We start from the raw sequence: 23,078 nt of genomic DNA, 5'->3' as shown, positions 1-23,078 counted from the left end.
TAGTCTCCAAGTTAATTGAACTTCAGCTTTTCAAAGGTTATGTTAGGTTAATCTGGTAGGCCAATCATCCACGCATAGACCAGTTTTGTTTCGATACCAGATGCTAGGTCCAAGAGGTATAGTCATTCTTTAGGACGCCTGCGCTTGGCAACAATTTCAACATACATACACTGTGGCCTCACTATCGACACTTCCTCTAGTGTATTATAACGTGGGGAGCCCAGATACTTACTTTAGCAATAGCAGAGAAGTAAACTTGAAATATACTGCAGTGGTCCGGCAATTTAAAAGGTTGTCTTATGCCTAACTCTGGACAGTATATTCCCCCACCAACCCCATCGTTCATTTTCGAGCCATCCATATAGCTAACATACCTTTACGCTAGCCATCTTCCCTATGTTTACTTTGAACCTTCTCAGTTAAAAAGTGGGGTCATGTAGTCGGTGTTGGCCTAACCGCCATTTCCTACCCATCTATGCCCGAAGGTTCTATATGTAAATTCACCTGCAGCCAGCTGCAGTCATCCCGCCGGTTTTGCTGCGCAGTTTACAGTGAAGATATCTATAGGTGGCAGGTTCTAGAGCCGCCGTTGGAGTTGTTCTTCAGGCTCACGTTATGCGCAGCACACTAACTCTGTACCATAACAAAGTCAGCCTCAAAAATCTCTGCTTTGTAGTTTGACTGAGCATGGATTACTCAACACGACCTTTCAAATGAGATTAATGCCTGTATTCTGCTTGTCACGATTGTCTCATGTCTCTAATTGTCACAATCGTAATTTAGTGACTCTGTTAGTCAGGAGTCTCATTTTGGTATTCTAGCAGATACAGTATAGTAGTATACTGAAAGGAAATTTGGTCGACCGCAGAGTTGAAATATGTAACGACGTCTAAAACCACAACATTGCTACAAGTTCTCTGTAAACTTAAGTTAAGCGAGCGTTCAAATCTCTAGAGAGACATTGATTAGACGCTTACGGAACAAGAAATACGATAAAAGAGAAATCGGCGAAACTCTTAACTAAAAACCGCTGAGTTTTTAAATAAAATCAGATTTTAGTTAAGAGCTACGTCTGCTCAGAGAATACAACAAAGCGAACTCTTTGCTACGAAGAGTAGATGCAAGTTTATTGAAAAGATCAGCGACAATTATTCAGATTTACAACTTTCTGCCTAGTCGAACGGACACATAGAATGGAATGGTATTAGGAACTGTGATAAATGAGTTTTAGGTATGAAGTTCAAATTAAGGAGGCCAATTTTGAATTCAACTTTAAAGTGTCTGAATACGAAACTCACCTGAGGCATGTAACCAATACGTGGACCGGGCACACCCGAACCTCTGGACCCTGGACGTCCACCAAGCACCCATATTTCACCGGAGTTCAAGCGACGCCTGCCCACGATGCAAGAAAGTAGTGTTGTCTTACCGCAACCTGAAGCGCCCAAGAGGCCATAACTGCAAGAGAAATAAAGAGATCAGAACAGTTAATATAAACAATTTAAGGTTCGGACATATGTAAACATTTATAAAGCTTATATTTCATATGAGTCCTTGAAACATTTTCAAGTCTGTGGAAACGGGAAGAGCACAAATACCTTCCCTAAATGCGCTTATTCTTTATTCTCATTTAATTTATTGCTTTTCTCAGCATTCACACACACAACTCTCATACACTGGCGATCGACAAACACATGATGGCAAATAAATTAAACTTTTAATTACACACTTGTTACTTAGCAGCTCAACTAAACTTTCATTACTTATACGTTTAATTATAACACATTCCTGTTGAGGAGTGGAGAGCATCATGAGCCAGCGAAATGAGCAATTGAGCGAAGACCAGTGAAATGAACAACTGAGTAATTAGTGCTGCGAGTGAAGTTAAATGCTCAAGTGTGTCGATAAATACAGTGAAATCCCTTTGGAAAAAATTCCGACTGAAAATACGGTATTTCGAGACTATTAAACGGTTCGGCTGCTTAAGTGAGTCAACTGTGTTTACTCATTTGTATGCATAGACATGATAAGCACGCTAAAAATAGCGTAACTATTAAAATATCTAATAATATGCGGAATTGTACAAAGTTCAGTTAAGAGCGAGGAGAGAAGATGCTTCGAATTCTTTACCACAGGGTTGTACAGAGGTTGTGCTCTTAATTATGCACCCCTAAAAGCTGTGTTAGGCATCTCATGCAATTTTTCTTGGATATTGACAATATGAGAGAGAAAATTCGGACTCAGTCTCGGACTCGTAGTCGGTCTTGGTACCTACATTTTATGTGGATTTTCACCAATTTTTCATTCTGCAAGAAGTTGGTGGTGTGTCTGTCACTGATTCGAAGTTGTGCCTGTATTTTGGTGAATTCTACTGATATCAATTCTTCCAAATAAGTGTTATGGCTACAGTTCAACTGACAATAGGTACTCAAGAACTCCAAAGTGCTGCTGTAAAAGATAAATTTCTTTGTTTACTGACTCGAGAGCGCAACAAATGTGCAGTAAATCTGAACTTAAACATAATTACAGGATTTTCAAAAAATCTCTCTCAACTCGTTTACAAATATGGATACTCGACAACCAATCTCAGCTCACGGCTTCCTTAAACACAATTTTTCAGGCAGTAAAAGGCTAAAAAATCAGAGCGACTATAAAAGAAAGATTTCTAGCTTCAGCCTTCTCACCAGCCTTTGATTTTCATAAGTCATTATATAATATGATTGTTTAGTGACTCTGGTATCCATTAATAGACCCTGCAGCTCAGTACCAAACGGATTGTTCACTATAGCTATGTGCAGTACCTGTAATGAAACGATTCACTTTCAAATCATGCCGATCATGCTTATCTTCCTGCTCCCATAGAAATATATTACACGATGAAATCAACGCTCTCAAATAGGATTTTATCTCAGCTCTTTGCAAGAGGCTAATTAAAAGATTGTAAAATAAAGCATCTTGTGGTCTCATGAAGACTTTTTGGGAAGCAAGGTCTTCGCATGTGGTTTAAATGACAGAAGGTCCTTAGCCGGTAACGCGGACACAACTGACGTAATTTCCGGAGATAATATAATAATTTCCACAGTTCTTTAACAAGGAAGAGTTCAATATACACCAGGTCGAACCAAGTTAAAAGAACCCAAAAAGCAAGTATCGTGGCTGAGGGTATGCGGTAATTGTACCGTATTACTTTTTAAAGACCGCGTGAAAAATCTTCGAGTAGCAGGAAGGGCCAATTTTTGGGTGGATCAAAATTCGATTAGAATAGACTAGCATATGAAAACTCCGGTGCGAGATTGATGAAACGATAATTAGTTCCATGAGCAAAAATTACATTAAATTAAAAAAAATTAGCTGGAACTTTTATAGTTAGCAGCCGCCAACAAGATAATTTCCGAAGTTCTATCTAAGAAAGAACGGACTCTAAATCAGTCTGATTCAGATCTGACATAGTCAACACGCACCAACAAGATAATTTTCGAAGTTAAATCGAGTTAAATCGAACGAAGAAAAATTCCACGGACTCTAGATTAACAGAAAAGATCTAGAACTATTATATGACTTTTTAAAGGCTGTGTAAAAATTCTGAGAGCAAGAGCAATGGCCATTATCCACCAACGAAATGATTTGTGGAGGCAGATTGTACGATTTTCGGTACTATGAATATCATAAGTCCACACAGGAGAACTCCATGTCTGACTCTAACATACATATGTATTATATGTAATCTTGGATAGAAAGTTCAATATTTTTGTAAATGTCGAGATGCCAGTACAAGTTCCATTTTTGATTATTCAGAGCAGAACCGTCCAGATTTGACCTAGGCTCTAAAGCTTTGCTGCAACTAACAGCAGAAATAATTTTTCCGCTTCGAATGTTTTTACTCCAACACTTAACGTCTTATCGAACCACACTCGTGTCAATAAAATACTTTTATTTCAGGTAGCAATACACACGCACTTAAGCTTGTAAGCAGCTTTGTAAATATACAGTTCAAAGTTCAAATCCAATTACACGCCAGCGATTGAGTTAAATTAAAGAGAAAATTCGACTGCAGCACTTCTGTATGCACTTAAGCACTTACTGTGTACTTAAGTGAAATCACACACACACACACACAAACACATAGTGGCGACGAACAATGCCGCTCTTCATACTAAAATCTTCGATATCGAACTTCATGCTCATCGATTTACTTACACTTTCGCCGCAACTTAATAATTAATCTGTGGGTTCCATGGGCGGGCAATTATACTCGGTGTACGAGCAAGTATTTGTGCACTTCGAAAATGTCCATAAATATTTCACAATCTCAGCATAAACTCACAGCGCGTCATAATTCACCAGCCACACACCTTGCACTCTCTCTCCCTCGCTCTCTATCTCCTACACCACCTCAGCACTCGCGCTTCTAAAGAAAGCTCTATGGCAAGTTTTCTATTAACCAATTGTTCCGGCATTTGTAGATATATATGGATGTATTTAGGTACATGTACGTTTGTATGTATGCATGTATGTATGTATGAGTAATTATAGATCTGTACGTTCCTTTGTTCGCAGACATGTCAATTAGTAACGCAGTGCTACACATTGAACAGGTGTAATTTGGCCAGTTACTGGGCGAATGCTTACTTAGCACCCAGTTGCCACATGCCACCTGCCACATGCCACATGCCACTTGCCACTTATAATTCTTGTCTTACTTGCCACTCGCCAACTGTGCCAACACTTTTGTAAACTATCTGGACTGTTGGCCTCCAGCTAGTTGCCCTTCAAGCTAGTCTAATGCAATGAATTGTAAAAATTTTCAAACGGAAGGGTCTTAGCGGGCACAGGGGGCGACGGTGGTGCAAATCCGCAATTCAATAGACTCTCCACAGCTGTCGAATTACGTAAATATTTTTGCCGCATTGCAAATTATTCGTTTCTAGTAGTGTGCACGCCGGTACTAGTTCAATACCCAGTGGATGTAAAATAATAGGTATTAATTTTGAGGTTATGCGAAAAAAAATTTGGTTATAGTGAAGTTTAGAATATGGCCACCTTTTGCAAATTTTATTTCCAAAATGGGAAAAATTGATTTTAATATTATCATAAACTTAGAAAGCTGCCACAGTTTTTCAAATTTCATTACAAAATATTAAAAAATTTGATACACGATGATCATAAATTTATAAAGTTGCCAACTTTCCTTAAATTTTATTTGACAAAAATTTGAAATAATATTATCATAAGATTAGAAGGTTACCACCTGTTTTAAAATTTTATTTCTAAAAAGGAGAAAAATTGAAAAAAATTTGAAATAATATTCTTATAAATTTAGAAAGTTGCCACCTTTCTTCAAATTTTATTAAATGAGTTTAGAAAGCTACAACTTTTTTTTTAAATTTTGTACAAAAAAATGAGAATGATTTGATATAATATGACCATAAATTTAGAAGGTTGCCACCTTTCGTCGAATTTTATTTATTAACTTTAGAAAGCTACCACCCTTTTTCAAATTTTATTTCAAAATTGAGAAAAATTTAATGTTATGAGATCATATATTTAGAAGGTTGCCACCTTTTTTAAATTTTTATTTCAAGAAATGAGAAACATTGAATATAATATTATCACAAGTTTAGAATGTTGTCACCGTTTTCATATTATGAAATCATAAAATTAGAAGGTTGCCGTCTATTAATATTTTAAAATTTTAATTAAAATATTAGAAACATTTTATTTAAAAAATTAAATTAAGAAGATTGTCACCTTTCTTCAAATTTTATTTCAAAAATTAAAAAAATTTAATATAATAAATTTATAAGGTTGCCACCTTTCATCAAATTTATTTCAGAAATGAAAAAATATAAAATAATATTAATAAGTTTAAAAGGTTGCCATCTGTTTTCGAATTTTATTTCGAATTTGAGAATTATTTAATATTATGATATCAAAAGTTTAGAAGGTTGCCACCATTATAAAATTTTAATATATTAATATGGGTATCTAATCTAAATTTGGATGCTAATCCAATGCTGGGCCAGCATCGGTACTTGTGCGCTTGCAAAAGCCTTCTGGCCCAGGATAGATCGCAGGAGATCTAATGATCTCTTAGTGCTCAGTAAGGCTAACCTCTCATTATTAGTGGGACTCTTAACAGGCCACTGTCCTATTGGCTTACATGAGATAAGAATGGGTATCTTACCGGGTGCTGACTGTAGAAGCTGTTTGGAAGAGGATGCGGTAGAAACAAGCCAGCACGTCCTGCTTGATTGTCCCGCGTTTGGGAGGTCAAGATTTAGACACTTGGGGGCGCATATCCCACCAAACTGGCGGGTGTTGAAGTTAAGCGTCTGTGTAACTATGTATTGGCTACAAAGCGCTTCGCCAATCTGTAAGTCCGAACACGGGAGTTCTTTTTCAATGGCATTACAGAGGACTACATTATTAGTCTACATGTGATCTTTGATCAGCCATCTAACCTAACCTAACCTAATATGGATATAAAATAAAACGTATCTAGGAACTAGCTATCTGATCAAGTGTGACTCGGACTTCGTATGTAGTTTGATACCCATATCTTAATCAGTATGTATTTGACAGTTATTTGTTTACCACGTGAAAAGTTTGTCTGGCAATTTTTACTATAGAAAGAAATATAACAATGAGTATGATTCAAATTTTGTGCTTTGAATGGTATCACCCTTAGGGACACAATGAAAGGCTGCAGAAGTGTTTTAGGTAGTCTAATTTATCACGAGCACTTGCCTCATGTAATATCTATGTTAATGACGTGACGATAATATCGAAAAAGTTAGGAAAACATATTTTGGCTAATGTTTTCGTTGTGAAACTCCCTGAATATTTTGCAAAAATGCAATGGTGTCAAGGTCGCAAAAGGCATGAATGGCAACGTTGCCTAATAATAATAATAAACGGTCCAACAATCTAACGAATGGTGCTTCAAAACTGAGCCGAAGCCGAAAAAGACGAAATACGTTCAATGTACTGAAGACCAACCCAGCCAAGGCTTGTAACAAGTATATGGAATACTCTTTGAAGCATTTAAATTCTTGCATTGTCTCAGGATCGTATTTTGAAGGCGATAGTAGTAATTTGTATTAAAATACTTGGTAAATATAAATAGCTTGTCTATACTTACAAACATTTTTCAGAATATTGGGAGGATTTTGTACACAAACCAACCAAATAAACCCTTGAATAAGATAACCGATCATGAATTAGATCTTTATCTAATATCCAAAGATTGTGTCTCTAATTTATCCCTTCATTATCTTCATTAATTCTCTTATTACCTTAAATGTCTGCTGTGATATATTAAGCACCAAGTCTCTCATAATTGACTAGTTACCACAAATTGTCTGGTTTTGCCATGAGAGCAAACGTTTTCAACTTCAAAATCCTATGCAAGAGCTTTTGATTTAAAGAGTTTGGCAAAACTTGCCGCGTCGAATTACGAGAAAACGCATCAACTATATGAACACAATTCGCTTATAGGTACAAGCTTTAGGATAGGTTAGGTTAGGTTAATCTGGTAGGCCAATAAGTCACGCATAGACCAGTTTGGTCCTTAGCGATATCAAATGGAATTCAGTTTCCAGATCCAAGAGGAGTAGTCATCTTTAGGACGGCTGCGCTTGACGCGAATTTAACGGACTCTGCAGTCTCACTATCGATATTTCCTACAGTGTATCATTACGAGGGGACCCCAGATGCTAACAGCGTAGTCTTGCCAATTTGGGATAAGTGCACAAGAAATGCTTCCTTGTTTCCCTGGTGCCCTGCTTTATACATTCTCTTTAAATACCTAACAAATATCTAGATATCTCCCACAGTCTCAACTGTTGGCCACTGAAAAAATGTTGGATATTTGTTTGTCGCCTTTTCTGAGGTCTTAAGCTGATGCCATTATTTAGTAAGTTCCTTTGTAATGATTTAACGTAAGCCTTGCAACACAAACGGTAACAAATTATTCCAAGTTCAGCCAGTAACTTCCAAAAATTAAACGGTCAGACAAGAGTGAGAAAGAGAGAATGATAATATCCACGAAATGTTATTAAAAAATCGTAATACAATGGCTCTTAGGATGCTTGTATGTGCGAATTCCTTATTGAATATTAAGAAACCAACAAAGAAGCAAAGTTTATTCTGCTTCTACTTTGAAGATCTTGAAGTTCTGCGCATAATTACTTAACGGAAGCAATCCCTTGCATAGAATATTCGGTGTTGGAACAGCGTTACAAAATGGATAAGGCACGGCATACCATATTATGTAGCAATGTTTTCTTGGAAAAGCTTTTCTCCGACCGCTGGCGCATTTCCACAATTCATAGGCTTCCTGAGCTTAACTAGATATCCAATAAATATTGAATCACAAGTGGAATTATCAAGACTTCAATCTGTTTCCTAGTTTTTGGAAGAAAAAGTACATAATTTTACTACGATCTCAACAAAACTTCATTGCAACGACAGCACATAGTCCTTTTTCAGTCGACAAATTGTATTTTTTTAAAAGATTTCGTCACACTTACCACCTAGTTACTTTGGAAATGGTTTACTAGAACATAATACTCATAAGGAAGTAGCTGAAAAATTAATTAATGAGTTACCGAGAATATCTGGATTGAGCTTTAAGCTAGCCTTCTATGTAAAACTAACCGAAAACAACGCTTGAAGTTCCTCAGAATATTTGTTATTTCAAATCTTACTTAAAAATCTCTAGAAAAAGCATACACCTCTGGTTTACTGTATGAACTGCACTAATCAGGATCTACCGCTTTCTCTTTGTTTATTATAGCTTTCTATAAGAGAAATTTAAAGTTTACGAGGATACTTATTTTTGGGACAAATAACTGAACTCCAGTCAATAAACTGCACTCATTGAGCTACAAATCTGTAAGAATTGAAGCAGTTAACAATATTAGAATCCACGAAAGAAAACTCATATCCTTAGTGTGCTTTCAACTTCAAAATCGAAGTTGCACGTCACAAAGAGTTGCTACAGTTGACTCTACATTTGCGGTTAGAAACTACTAATTACTTACAAGCAGACTATTTTCCATGCCGATACTGACCTTTGTTTACTGGTTTCGCCTACCAAAAACCACCCGCCAGCATAACCCAATGACCATCACTCAGACTAACAAATGGTTATAGTCATCAAACTATGCAGTTTTCTTGGAATTGGTTATGTCTCTTCATGGTTCGAGTATTGAAATTTCCGGTCAGTCTGTGAGCGGCATATACACCGAAGGGGGTGCGGAATGCTTCTAGCCAAAGCATTGAATGCCGTTCCAAACGGAAATTAATGCCAACTTTTACAAATCCGCTTAAGTGATTGTAGCATGCTATGAGCGGCAGGAAGACGAAAAGGGAGCGAATGAAATTGGAAGCAAAAGAGTAAAAGAAGTATGTATGCGGGAAGATCTGTCTGCAGGAAAATCATCAACATGCAACAAGCTGCTACCTAAAGAGCTTAAAAAGCTTAGCTAGAACTGTGAACACAATACCATACCGTACGGATCGGTGCTAAGCACAAACGGACAATGAGCAAATGAATGTTTAACGGTACAGATGAATAGCTTAATATTCGAATTAACAAACTTAATGAATGAGTATGCAGTCATCAGCCGCATAGCACTGCTCAACGCCATTGACATGCTCATTCATTGGCGCCCAAGAATGTTGTCAGACAGACAGACATAGTGTTGGAGTGTCTCGAACACTGGCTGTAGTGGTATGGCGAGATCTTCAAACGTATAGCTGCCCAAACGGACAGACAGTCATTTCCTTGCTTCCGCACTATTCATGCATTGTTTATGTCACACGTGCATGCAACAATGTTATGCCAACGGACGAGCCAAAAGTGGACAATAAAAAACCTTGCAGCAACCACAGTTCGACCATAGCAACTTATACAGCTCACCCAAGGCTCTATATGTAACTACAAATGCAGCGGTACTTTTTGTGTGGCATTCTCAGTTATTTCGCATACGTGGCTGTGACTATCTTGGTGGGTCGTTCGGGTCAGTGCTTACATGTGGCAGCTTGAATAGTCAGATATAGTCGTAAGACAAGGTTTGGCAGTGAAGTGAGCAACCGGATCCGTATCAACGAGGGTTGGTAAATATGTTGGACTGGCACAATCCGTGATCAGCGTTCAATGGCCGAAAAAATTTTGTAAATATTTAGAAAGCAGAATAACAGTTGAATTTCATCGATTTGCTAAGGAACGCCTAGCCGAAAATAGCTGTCTATATATGTAGGAGAAAGTTCGAGAATTGACACCGATCTACCAGTTACTCTTCAGATATGTCGGAACTCTTTTTTAAACCCAAAGTGAGCTACTAAAATAGCGGGGAATAAAACTGGAAGTCATGTCGAATAAGTACAATTTTTTCACCATTTTGTAAACTCAAACTAGTAACGACCTAGTCCGGATCCGGTTCTTGTTCCGCAATTGTGGGTTAAATAAAGATGTATGAGAAAGAAGAGAAGATGGTGCTACCGTTGTCCGAGGAGCGCTGTCGAGTTTTACCCTGTCTTCGTTATCAAAGATCTTTCGTGAATCCAAAAACAGAAATCTGTGTTCAAGGTACAGAAATGCACAGACCTCTTCGGATTTTATCAAGGCTTGGTTGGATTGCGTTGTCACTCCGAAACCTAAATAACTCAATGATGAGAAATTTTAATTGAATGAAGACTTTATCTCAGAACTCGCTGACCGTTTTTAGTATAAAATGTATACCTACTTCAACTACTCGCCAAGTTACGGACTTATCCCAGCGCTCCTAATGCTCTCTACTTAAAAATATGGCTGCATGTATGTATGTCCAGCTCAATGCTCGGTCCATCCGGCATGTGGCGTGCTCTACTCTTCAAGTTTGGGTAACCACAAACTTGTCTAACTTTTCCCTTTACACAAGGACTACACTGCTCAGCTGGCCGCTACACAATTGGCAACTGTAGCTGCATCAAGGTTCGCAAGTGCTGGCATGTGACATACCAGAAGAAGAAGAGAAGAAGAAGAAGCAGCAGCGGCAGCCAAAAGAATTTTGCTATTTTCATTGGCACAAAAGGGTTCTTCGTGTCTTTTTGCATGTTGTAATTCCTTGGGTCAGGCAATCAGAATGCTCACATCAGCAGCAGGCTCAGTCAAGCAGGCTCGGCATTTGGTGGTGTCTCCTACATACTTGGACATATGCACATGTGCATATCTCACCTCAATCGTTTGGCCATGACGGCTGACTACAATCGCAGTGAACTCATCAAGCAGTTGAGTGTCCATCTTCCTGCCGTTCAGCCACACATTCAATCAACTCGTTTGCTCCTGCAGCGCTCTTCTAATGCCGAGAATGTTAAATTTCCTTTTTAGAAAATGGACGAGTTACTTGTGTTGTTTTTGTTGCGATTCTTTAAGATTTGTTAACGTGTCAAGATAAAGAAAGGTGTGAAATTTCTTGTCATGAAACTATTTAGTGGGGCATGTTGGTAATTTTTCCAATGAATTAGCTGATTATCAGAATTTCTGTGAAGTGGAGGCTTTGTGCTTTTTTTTAAACAACAAATCATAAAGAACCATATTAAAATATAGCAACTGGTTTTACATTTTTGAGTTCTTAGTATTTGGAGGTTATACGAGCGCATATCTTGGAACTCAAAACTCATCTCGAAGTGGGTGAAAATGAAGCCACATCTCCTCTATCTGTAGCGAATGGGCTGCACCTCCAGAGACAGCGAAGCAGACCGCGAAGCGGAAGAGCTGGCAGATATGTAACGCCACAGCAACCTTCGAGTTAAAAAAGGCTAAAGGGGAACCAGCAGTAGGCGCTCGGAAGACAACGTTCCGCCCCAAATCCCCATCCGATGAAATCGGATTAGCGCAAATACTCGGAGGCCTCAAAATGCATTCATATAGAGGAGCTGCCCCACAACTACCCGTCGGAGGTCTTGGGTTCTGAAGAGCCAACAGGGCCTCAATAATTCATCTCAGATGAGATTTTCAGAGGACACACCGGTTCATTCCATGAAGTCTATGTTAGGTCAGGTGTGCTCCTAGTCGACTGTCAGAAGACGGCCACATAGCTAGCGAAGATCGTTCCATAGCTGGTGGGTTGGCAAAGCACAGTCATATGCGCGAAGAGGGGTGAAGAGATGCCGTCCTTGCATATCATGACAATATTTCCTCAGCGGAGCGCAGGCAAACCCTATGATTGATTTCGCGCTTAGTTTGATTAAAACCCAAAACGAGGGCATAAGCACCTTGGTGTGAAGTGTAGTCGGAAGCAGCTTTGAGACTGTCGGATGGCAACACCACATCACCGTTGATGACGAGTTATATCAATTCAACCGATTAAATACGGTGGTTAGGAGGCCCTGGATCCCAACAGTGGCGCAGAAAAATATTATAAAATATTGTGTATATAGGAACTACTTCTTCTAAAATAACTTTTCATATAGATTCCAGAACATATAGGTCAGAATTGGGTCTTCTATGAGAACTACGATTCGAAAAATTTTGAAGTAAGAGTATATAAACACAGGTCTTCGAAAAAAACTTCACATATAGATTCCAAATAAATATATAGACACAAGTCTTCGAAGAAAACTTCTCATAAAATTCTTCTGAGGAATCTAAACAGCTTTCGAATATATTGCAGCATATAGAGTCATCCATTAGCATCAAATAAGTTGAAGCACTAAAAAATTTACAAAAATCCAAGTAAACTAAGAGATACTTCTTCTCGGATCTCGCTGCTGATTTCGAAAATGATATGCCAACCTCTCAATGGAACTATAAAAGTAAACTAATCTGTAATTTATGGCATACTTGGCTGAATCTAATTTTATGTTATAATTTCATGTTATAACTGTATATGCGCATCACTGGGCACCACTAATTTCCAGACACGTTAGTACACATCACTGAACTCCGTTTATTCACCTTAGTTTAGGTGGAGAACTGCAAGCCAACAACCGAATGTCCTTGGGCGATGCTCGGCAAAGCTACAAGAATACCGTTGTGTGTGAGTCCACAGTGGAAATACAGCTCTAACATGTGTCTTCATTTGTATACATATATATGCATGGTATGTATATGTGTGTGCGCGCCTTGGTATGTTGACCTAAAAATTGTTTTAATTTAATATTATGCAATTCTTGCGGCTTTAATTGCTCGAAAACTTAATTCTTGCGTCATTAAAACATTCGCACTCAAACAGAATATTTTATCAGCCGCAACACAGCTGCACACATCCTGAGGCAACAGCGGCGGTACACACTTCCCCACCAAACACACATACACACACACACTCGCTCGCTTGCGAGGACAGCAAGTGGCGCTGCTATGTACAGTTACAGTACTGGAGCAATGCCTGAATGATTTATTATGTTTTCAATGCTGCAGTGGCGGCAAGAGCAATTGCCGGAATAAACCTGTTTATGGGCAGGAAAAGTACTAAAGTGCTTAAACAGCGGAGTAGAAGAATTGAAGCTTGAAATGATAGGCGACTGAGCGTATGGCACGTGGGGTTGTCAGCGAAAAATTGAGGGCTCATTGGCGTGGTGTCTTTGTAGCTAAAAGTGGTGAGTTTTGGAGAAGGAAGACGCATCCATAACCCAGTATACCCCAAAATGTAGTAGTCGAGAGCCGAACTTATTCCAGACATTCACCCACAAAGTACTTATCTACATGCTAATTACTGTAGCTGTATCTCGGCACCCGCAGGTTGACGAGTATTTGAGTAAACACCTAGAAAGATAGACGATATTTCGATAGAGACAAAATTATTTATTTGTATACTAATAAAAAACATCCAATACGCAACTTTTTTGTGCAAAGATTTTTTTGAGATCGAAACTGGGCTTTAAAACCATAGACTTATCTACTTGAGGAACATATTTGAGGAACTAGCTCACTCTGCAGTCGGCAAGTATTCGTCGGTAAAAAGCTTGACGTTCAGAGAGCGCGAAAAAGTGGAAGATATAGAAATAAAGAGATAGAGAGAGTTATTTAATTATTTATAAAGAGAAACCGTGATAGATATATGAAAGTTAACGAGAGAGGGATAGATAATGATGAGTAAGGAGTTTGATGTATACTTGGGAGTTGCAACATTTTCGTTAACGATAAAAAATTTCTTTAGCGGAGAGTGAACACTTGTTCAATATCAACTTCGTCTTATACTTAATATTACGCTACAGTATAAAGCTCTATAACAAAATTTCCTAATGGTATTAAGAGCTGGTCTCCATTGAGGTCAGACTATACCTCGGTTGAACTTTTCCGAAGAATTTTAAAAAAATTTTATATTATCCAACAAAGGTTTTGAGGTATATATTTTAGTAGTTAGGTAAAAATCATTAATAAAGTCAGGGAACGCTCGAGAATGGCAAAAAACTATAAAAAGAAGGTAAAAAAGCGATCTTAATACAAACATATTCCGTAAAAAAATGAAGTAACTATCAATAGACTCGTTTGTTAACTCAAAAAATTATTATTATTTTTTAAATAATGGGCATGGCCCACACTCTAATAAGCTTAATATAGTTATCTACCAAATTACTAAAACTTCAATAGCCAAATTCAATCAAAATAAGTCCCTTAAGCACCTCTCTTGACACTGTGAAAATGGTTAAAATCGGAAGGTAACCCCGTCCATATAACGGTACTGTTAAAAGCTACAATAAATCAATAACTAATTGCGCCAGAGATATTAAATTTCACCGCCGAAATGATATGGCAGGGCTGTAATGGGGCCGTGGTCAAAATTTGTCGACGGACGTGGCACCACAAACTTTTAGGTGAAATCCCGAATTTCGAGACCCGCCCAACTGAACTCAACCAAACTACATACGTGACATTATTCTTACATTTCTATGTCACAGTGTTAATATGGGTATAATCGGACTACAACCACACCTACTTTCCATATAGCACAATTTTTAATTCCATTTGATTTTTTCACTTTCCTGTACCCAAATTAATACAGGAACGGGCTAAAATTTTGCACTAATAATTCCTTTAAAGTATGCCACCATATCCAAGAACAACTGTTCAAGCCCCTAGGTACCGAATATGTGGATCCCAGTATTTATACATGAGTTTTGACCGAAAATGTTGATAAATTTGTGAGATATACCATTGAAATACAGACAGAAACCTTTACTGATAATAGTATTTCTGTGTATCATAAATGGGTTGAAACGCGGCAATACTACCCTGAGGCCCCATCTACCTAATATAAAGATGTTCGAACTTTGACTTTACCATATACTGAATATACGGCCAAAATTTGAGTTATCTCAACGAAAATGACAGAAAGTGTTTTACCGATAACAGTGTGTCTTCGTGCCTAAAATTGATATAATTGGCCAAAAACTTGACCTAGTCCCCATACAACTAATATCAGGATTTTCCAATATCCGACTGACTTTACTTATTGTATGTGTGGTATCTTAATGAAAACCAGGGAACACAATTAAAATAATGAATAACATCGGGTCAATACTCTCAACTCCCATGTACCACTTATGTATAATGATTTTCATTTTTCTAATAAACCTTATATCGAACATAGCTCTCCCTCACGAGTTTTAGTTTAATTTTGTTTAGAATATCGTATATTTACTTACATATGTATATATGTATATTCTGCAATTTTTTAGTTGAAGCAAAACATTAATCTCAGCAAAAAAAGGCACTTCATTAGGCTAAACCACATTTAAAGGTTTTGCTATTATTTCAGCTATTTATTTATTTATTTTACCTTTGCAGATATAAAATCATGCAGACGCAAATAAATTTGCCAAAGTGCACTTGTGTTTGTTTAAATTATGCATTGAGTGTACAGTGAGGCAAAAAAAGCATGTGTACACAAGTGGGAAAACAGAATATCGATAAAAAAAAGCAAACAAAATCTGGGAATGTATCTGAAGGAGTAAATGTTAGCATAGCATTTTTAGAAAAATATTTCATATATTCATATGTAATAGGATAGAAGCTATGCAGACATAATTATAATTATAAAGAAATATTGTATGTTTTGTATGAGGTCACAAAAAATTTCGTTCTACTATAAATATTTTTTTTTTTTTTATTTTAATGGAGTTTTTTTGTAATTAAATTTATCATATTTGTATAGCCACATTTTTAGATATAAATTACAGCTCATCGATTGTTGAAAACACATACATATATCTAATTTCACATTTATATCGTTGTAACTGCAGCAAAAAATGTCTAAAAAAAGTTTACAAAAAATCATAATAACATATAATTGTATGAGTTTCAATCTTATTCGTAGAAATTAAAACTTAAGAGTATAAAAAGTATTAAATATTACAGAAAATTGCACGCAATATTAACAGGTCAATATATAAGTCCCCGAGCTAACGCATAGATGGCGCTAATAAAATTAAATCCCTACAATTTTTAGTTAGCCCTAATCTTCTTAACGCGCCGGTATAAATTTGCTGTCGGACCATTAGTTTATGAACTATATCATTTTGAGTGAATCAACTTTTGTCATTGTGAAAAAATTGCTAAAATTTACTATCACATGTTGATAATATATAGCTTTTTAAAGATAAAAACTATAGTTGAAGCAAAAACTTGGCTTGATGACGACTTCCGAACACTGCCTCAGGAAAATCCAACTTCAAAGATTAGTATGCTAAGTTTATATATGAAATGAGCACCGAAAACGAAGAACGCAGTGAACGCCCTAAAGAGATTGTTGCCGACGAAACCATCAAAAAAGACCACAAAATAATGTTGGATGACCGTAAAGTGAAGTTGTTCGAGATATCGAGCACTCTAAAGATATCAATTGAATATCTGCATCATATCATTCACGAACACTTGGGTATAAGAAAGCTCTCCACAAAGTGGTTGCCGCGCAAGCTCACTTTTGATCAAAAACAACGATGAGTTGATGATTCGGAGCAGCGTTTGAATACGTTCAAGCGTAATCAGCGAGTTTTTGTGTCAATATGTGACAATGGATGAAACATGCATCCCTAATTTCACTTCGAAGCTCCATTGACAATCATCTGAGTATACTGCGCATGATGGACACGCTCCGAAGCGTGAAAAAATACAACAGTCGGCCGTCAAGGTTACGGCGTCTGTATTTTGGTATGCAGATAGAGTAATGTTTATTGACTTCCTCAACGAAGTAAGGAACATCAACAACGACTATTGCACAGCGTTATTGGACCGTTTGATGGACGTAATCGCCGAAAAAGTCAGCAGTTAAGGAAAAAGAAAATGCTGTTTTACTAAAAAAATGTATGAAATGGTTCCGCCTAAACTATATTCTTCAGATCTTGTCCACAACGACTATTTCCTTTTCTCTGATCTCAAAAGAGTGCTCGCTGGGAAGAAATTTACTTTGAAGTAGGAAGTGACGCCGAAACTAAAGCTTATTTGAATTAACTGATATATGTTTAAAATATATAAGAAGCATTCTATTTAATCTGAGAAAACAAAATAGTCGCTGGTGACCAGATCTGAAGAATATGGTGAAGGCATATATTATATAATATATATATAATATAGCAATGATCCTTCCGTTAACTTTGGTTGGAGCATTAGAGCCAAAACTTAACATTTAACTGATACATAACTGATATTGCTTACTAAAACATAACTGAAAGATTACCGGAAAGGCTATTCAAAGTACTGACTAGCGTATGCATAAGTCAAATCGTGAACTATAGTGGCAGATAGCTTATGGAATTCTGAATAACCGAAAGATAACCGTAAAGGCTATTGAAAGTTCTGACCAGCCTATCCATTAGCGCACAACTGTCTACTGAAGTATTCACTAAAATTTAGAATGACTTACAAAATATTATAATAACTCAATATTTCATGTTAGTAAAGTTCATATTTCGATTCAAATTTCTAGCTGTTTTTGATAAATCAGATTTTGAATAATAGTTCATGTTAGTTTACAGTTCATGAAAGTTCCGTTGCAAATACATTATTATGTAAGACTAAGCTGAGTTCCAGGACCTTAGACAGGCACTATTCTGCGAACTTTCAGTTCAAACTCAAACAGAAAAAGCAAGACAATTCAATGATTTGATTTTCTTCCAAGAAACTACTCTCAAAACATTGAAAAGAAAAATCTGTAAAATACCCGATTTTTAAATTGTCTTCTTCTTCCTCATTTAGTTTACAGTTTTTACACTTAAATTATTTGCAATGAAATTCGGTGTTTCTGTTCACGCTCAGCTGTCAAATACTTATAGCATGTGGGTACATGAAAACAGCGCAAGCATATACGTACATATGTATATATAGTTTTACTATATACAAGCGAGCGTATTTAATACCCACATAAATAGTATATATACATATGTATATTCCAACCAACACATGCTTACCAGTTGTGCATCTTTGCGGTTGAGCAGCGTGTCTGCTGATGCAGGAAACTAATTTGTTGCGGACATTTGCAGTCAACAGCAGTGCTCACAACAACAACAACAAAAATAACAGTTATAATAATAACAATAAAAAGTAAAAACTCAAAGCAAATACGAAATATTTCTACGAATGCAAAATTTTTGTTGCAAACATAACAACAGCAAATAACTTTGGTTAACGCACGCACACACACACAGCAATGCTTATGAATATATATTATTTGTATATACATATCTACATTAATATATAGTCGTCCTTATACGTTTTATTGTTTTAAGCGCTTGTCACACCATTCACTTGCTAAGCTTTTGTAAGTATGCTTACACATATGTACGCCCACACATACATGCAAGCTGATTTCGGAAAATTTCTACTTAAACAATTTAAATATATGCTATTTAATTATTGTTATAATATGTACAAGAGCTTTTGTGCTATTTGGATTTACAAGCGCCCGCATGCACATCCAGAAAATGTCAGCATGACACAGAAATATTTACTAGGGTGTGCGTTATATTCCAAGTTAATATTTTTCTACAAGCGCCGCCTTACATTTCAGTTTTTCCTTAAGAAAAAGAGCCAACGTCAAAAACTCTTTATTTTTAGTTTTATTCGTGGCTAACTCAGTTAACTTTTTTTTATAAATTCATCATGCGATTTTTCGATCCATTCCATAAGCACTTTATCTCCTAAGCAAATGATACAAATTTTTCCGCCCTACATTATGCATCCATTGTACTAAATTCATATAGTACACCCTGTCGTATGAGCAACACAGATTGCATAAGTCTTTTGTATGAAAGCTGAGGCCAAACAAATTTCATAAGAAATACGTTAGCAGTTGCCATTAACTTATGTTAAGATCCGAAAATAATGTTCGAGATTATATGATTATATCATAAGTTTTCGACTTATGGAAGACATTCTGACGAGCTTCTCTTCTATTCACATTTGTAATGTTTGTCTTGAGTTTAGCTGACTATTTGTCACCGTTATAGTAGTTTAAAAATGTCAGGCCTTTCCCAGCAATAGGTAGTTTTTATTATTTATTTATCGAACTTCTTGAAATCGACTATCAATGCTCGAACGACAAAATATATTTCTATATACCAATCGTACTGGTTTGAGAGGAGCGTTAAGATACAAATGTGTAGAGAACATTTGTTGTGAACGAGCTTTAATTTTTTTCTGTTTGGTTGGCATGACATGTGTAAACCATATGCAAGAATCTTACAGTCATTGAACAGACAACGTCATACTTTTTCATTTTGCTAAAAATTTCAAATTTTGTACAGAAAAGTAAACATTTGAATTAATTATCGGTGTCGGTCGAAAGCTGTAGTGTGTCGATCCGTATGTCATCAATCTTGGTACCAATAGCATATACGTTGTGTTTATGCTAAAATAATTGTGTTAAACCCACTTTAAATAATTTTAAATAAATAAAATACCTCGGTATTAGAGTTTGTAATGGTTCAAATTAAGGTCGAAGCTGTTGAGTTGGAGCCAACGACAGCCAACATGGAAATTCACTACCCCCTCTTTAGCTCGATGCGTTTGTTTTACACAGTTTGCGTTTTCCTTGCCATGATTATGCAATTCTGCATGCACGATATATTCTATTTCACCATTCCTTGTATGGTGAAGACGGACGCTGAGGAAAATATGAAGGTCAGCGGTAATGAATCTGCAAAATTTGTTTACAGAACTAAAAATATTTAAAGCTCGAATGAAAGTCGGGCAACATTTCATGGACACGTCAAAAAGAATTCTCTATACAAGCTACATATTATTCTGGTTACTTAGTTACTATACCATTTCCCAGCCTATTAGCTGATAGATTCGATGGTAACATTCGATGGTCTTAAATTAATATCATTTATACATTCCGTGACAATTCAGAGAGTATTATTCATATTGATACCAATATTGCCAGACATCAGCTACATAGGAACTTCCGCGAAACGTTCACTGAGGGATTAGTATCGTGTTTTGGCAATCCAGCACTGTATCAACTTTTTTTCTTTTTGGGCTCATAGCACGAATCGTAGCACCTTAGTAGTGTTCACCTATAGTGATTACTCTGTTTGTACTCTAATTGCCTTTTCAATTACTTTATCGTTACAATTTGGAATTAGTATTTTAAACAGTTGGTTTCGTTGCATTGGTTTTTGGTATGTAATGGCACTGGTTGGCTTATAACACATTAGAAGAACACTTTCGATTATCAGAGGCGGAACGTACATATTTGAAACGCACAAATGATGAAAAGTCAAAGACAAAAAGCATTCCTTGAACGCATATTCTTAAATCTGCGACTCATCATCATTTTTCTTGCCTGCAGTTATATCAAAAAGAATCCGAACTATAAGCCAACACTCTATGTGAAAACATTTTATGTATAATGCGACAATTCCGGGAAAACCATAAAGATCGACTGCAAAAACAGATCGATTCTGTAAGAAGGCTAGGCACTGACTTTGGTGGGATCACAAGAGTCTGGTATATCATAAGCTTCTTGAACTTGGTGAAACAGTCAACAGTAGTATCATAAGCTTCTTGAACTTGGTGAAAACATCAAATGATCAATTTGACCTATGCATTGTTCGAAAAACGACCAAAATGGATCAGAAGATACGGCGAAGTAGTTTTTTTTTACACATGCTCCTGCACGCAAAGCAAACTCGGTTCATGATAAGATCATAAGACTTCGCTGGGAGCTGCCACCCCATTAGTCATTTGCATCAGACTTGGCCCTTTTCGTTTATCATTTGTTTTTATAGATGGGGCACACATTAGCTGAGCAGCTCAATGATGCTGACAGAAGTCGAAAATTGGATGTCTGATTCGTTTGCTTCAAACCTCCCACTAGATATGAATAAACTGTAGGAATTGTCCGATTTTAGTCGAGAACAGTCGAAATAGTCGCTGAGAAAGATTCCAGAATGAACGAAAGTTTCCTGAAAAAATGCAACTCTATTATTAAATTTAAGGCAGTAGAGAAGTTTTTGAAAAAGAAATAGAATGAAATCCTTTATTTCATAAATCGAATTATACAATCCTTAAGCCGATATAATGAAGGAAACATATAACTTTCTTCAGCCCAGCGTCTCTGTGTTAGAATATCTGTATGGAGTTTAGATTTTGCTGTTTGAACCTTCTTTGGCAAAATAACTTTAACACTTGTTCCGATAAATGTTTATATTCGCGTACCATCTAATGGTAGTTCCACAGTCGGCCTCCTCAGCATTTGACGATCCCTACTCGTCCACTTAAGCGTATTTAATTCAGCCTTGTAATACATAGTATAATTATGTTGAATAAAATAGCTTCGCTAGCTGACTTAGAAACTCTTAGAGAGATAAATAAAATCTAATTGAGGTTTTGCACTGCGATCTATGGTATATTGTGCCCTCTCCTAAATCACATATGTATGTTCCCGAAGATACGATTTTTGAGTCTAGTGCTTTGTAATATTTTCATATTTTTGTCCAGCAATTACGACTAGTTCTCTTAAATTAATATCACTTCGCGGTTTGTAATGGTTTTGTAAACGATTTTATAACTGGTTTTGTTACTGGTAATGTTTGGACTTTACGTTAGCTGTACTCAAGTATACGGTTCTGATAGGGGTATTAATTTAATACAGGACGATTTGGTTACAAGTATACCTGATAAGTTTTTTTTATCAGGAATCCGAACATATACAAATCAAAAACAATTTTATACCTGTTTAATTTACAGTAGAAACTGATCATATATGGTATGAGAGATTTCCTGGATAAGAATTTTTCCATATTTTTAAACTTTTATCGAAAAAGTAGCCTTCCTTTTCAAAATTCTCGCTCATTGCTTATAATGCGCTCTCCGCAAAGTGTCACGCTAGAAATACAACAATTGCAAAAAACTGTTGTATACGCACTTCCCAGCAGGACTTGCTTCTCTGCGTCATTACATCGACATATACATATGTTTATATCCTTATATATGTATATGTAAGCCGCATTGCAATTATGCAAAAGAATTAAAGTAAATAGACAGCGCAACGCAACGCTCGAAGAAAATTGCTTGATACTGCACTTGCCTGACGGTTGTCGGCAAAAAGCGAATTGTGGCGTGAAAATGAAATTGTTCGCTCATTGAATATTCGTATTTATTCTGGCAATGTTGGAAAGCAAACACGCCACTGAAGCAATGGAAGCTGCAGAAATGGTGAAACAAAAATTGTAATGAAAATAAAAGAAACCGTAAAAAGCGGCATAACTAAAAGATGACACGAATAATTAATGGAAATGACAAAATTGACAATCGCAATAAAAATTGTGTTGCAAAAAAGTGTGCTATAATATTTGCCATAATTTAAAAATTTTTAATTTCTTAAATTTGGTATGTGTGTTAACTTTTAAGGTATTTCAATGGTGACTTAAATTAAATTTAGCTCAACTACTTTAAGATAAGCGTGTGCGCTTTGGATTCTCTCGCGATATATGCTCCAAAATAAACACTTTATTCGGGATTGCCGAAAGTATGGCTGCAGCGTTTTTTAGCTTCGTTTACTTTATAATTAGATAGATCGTACTTTCGTTGCTATTAGCAAAAATTTATTTCAATTAATGAAGTTTAAAGTCTTCAAATGTAACTTCAG

The 23,078-nt window shown here is 36.5% G+C and overlaps 1 protein-coding gene across 2 annotated transcripts in view; it reads right to left on the bottom strand.

Annotated features, from left to right (window-relative positions):
- LOC120768989 (ABC transporter G family member 20) overlaps positions 1 to 23,078 on the bottom strand; it is a 175,894-nt gene that overhangs the window by 21,120 nt on the left and 131,696 nt on the right. For both annotated transcript variants that reach the window (XM_040095826.1, XM_040095834.1), the window contains one exon: positions 1,299 to 1,458. In XM_040095826.1, the coding sequence (XP_039951760.1) occupies positions 1,299 to 1,458 (160 nt within the window). The remainder of the gene's footprint in view (positions 1 to 1,298; positions 1,459 to 23,078) is intronic.

This window comes from Bactrocera tryoni, chromosome 1 (assembly GCF_016617805.1).
Source record: "Bactrocera tryoni isolate S06 chromosome 1, CSIRO_BtryS06_freeze2, whole genome shotgun sequence".
NCBI classification, from domain to species: domain Eukaryota; kingdom Metazoa; phylum Arthropoda; class Insecta; order Diptera; family Tephritidae; genus Bactrocera; species Bactrocera tryoni.
This window is presented reverse-complemented; position numbering and strand designations above follow the sequence as displayed.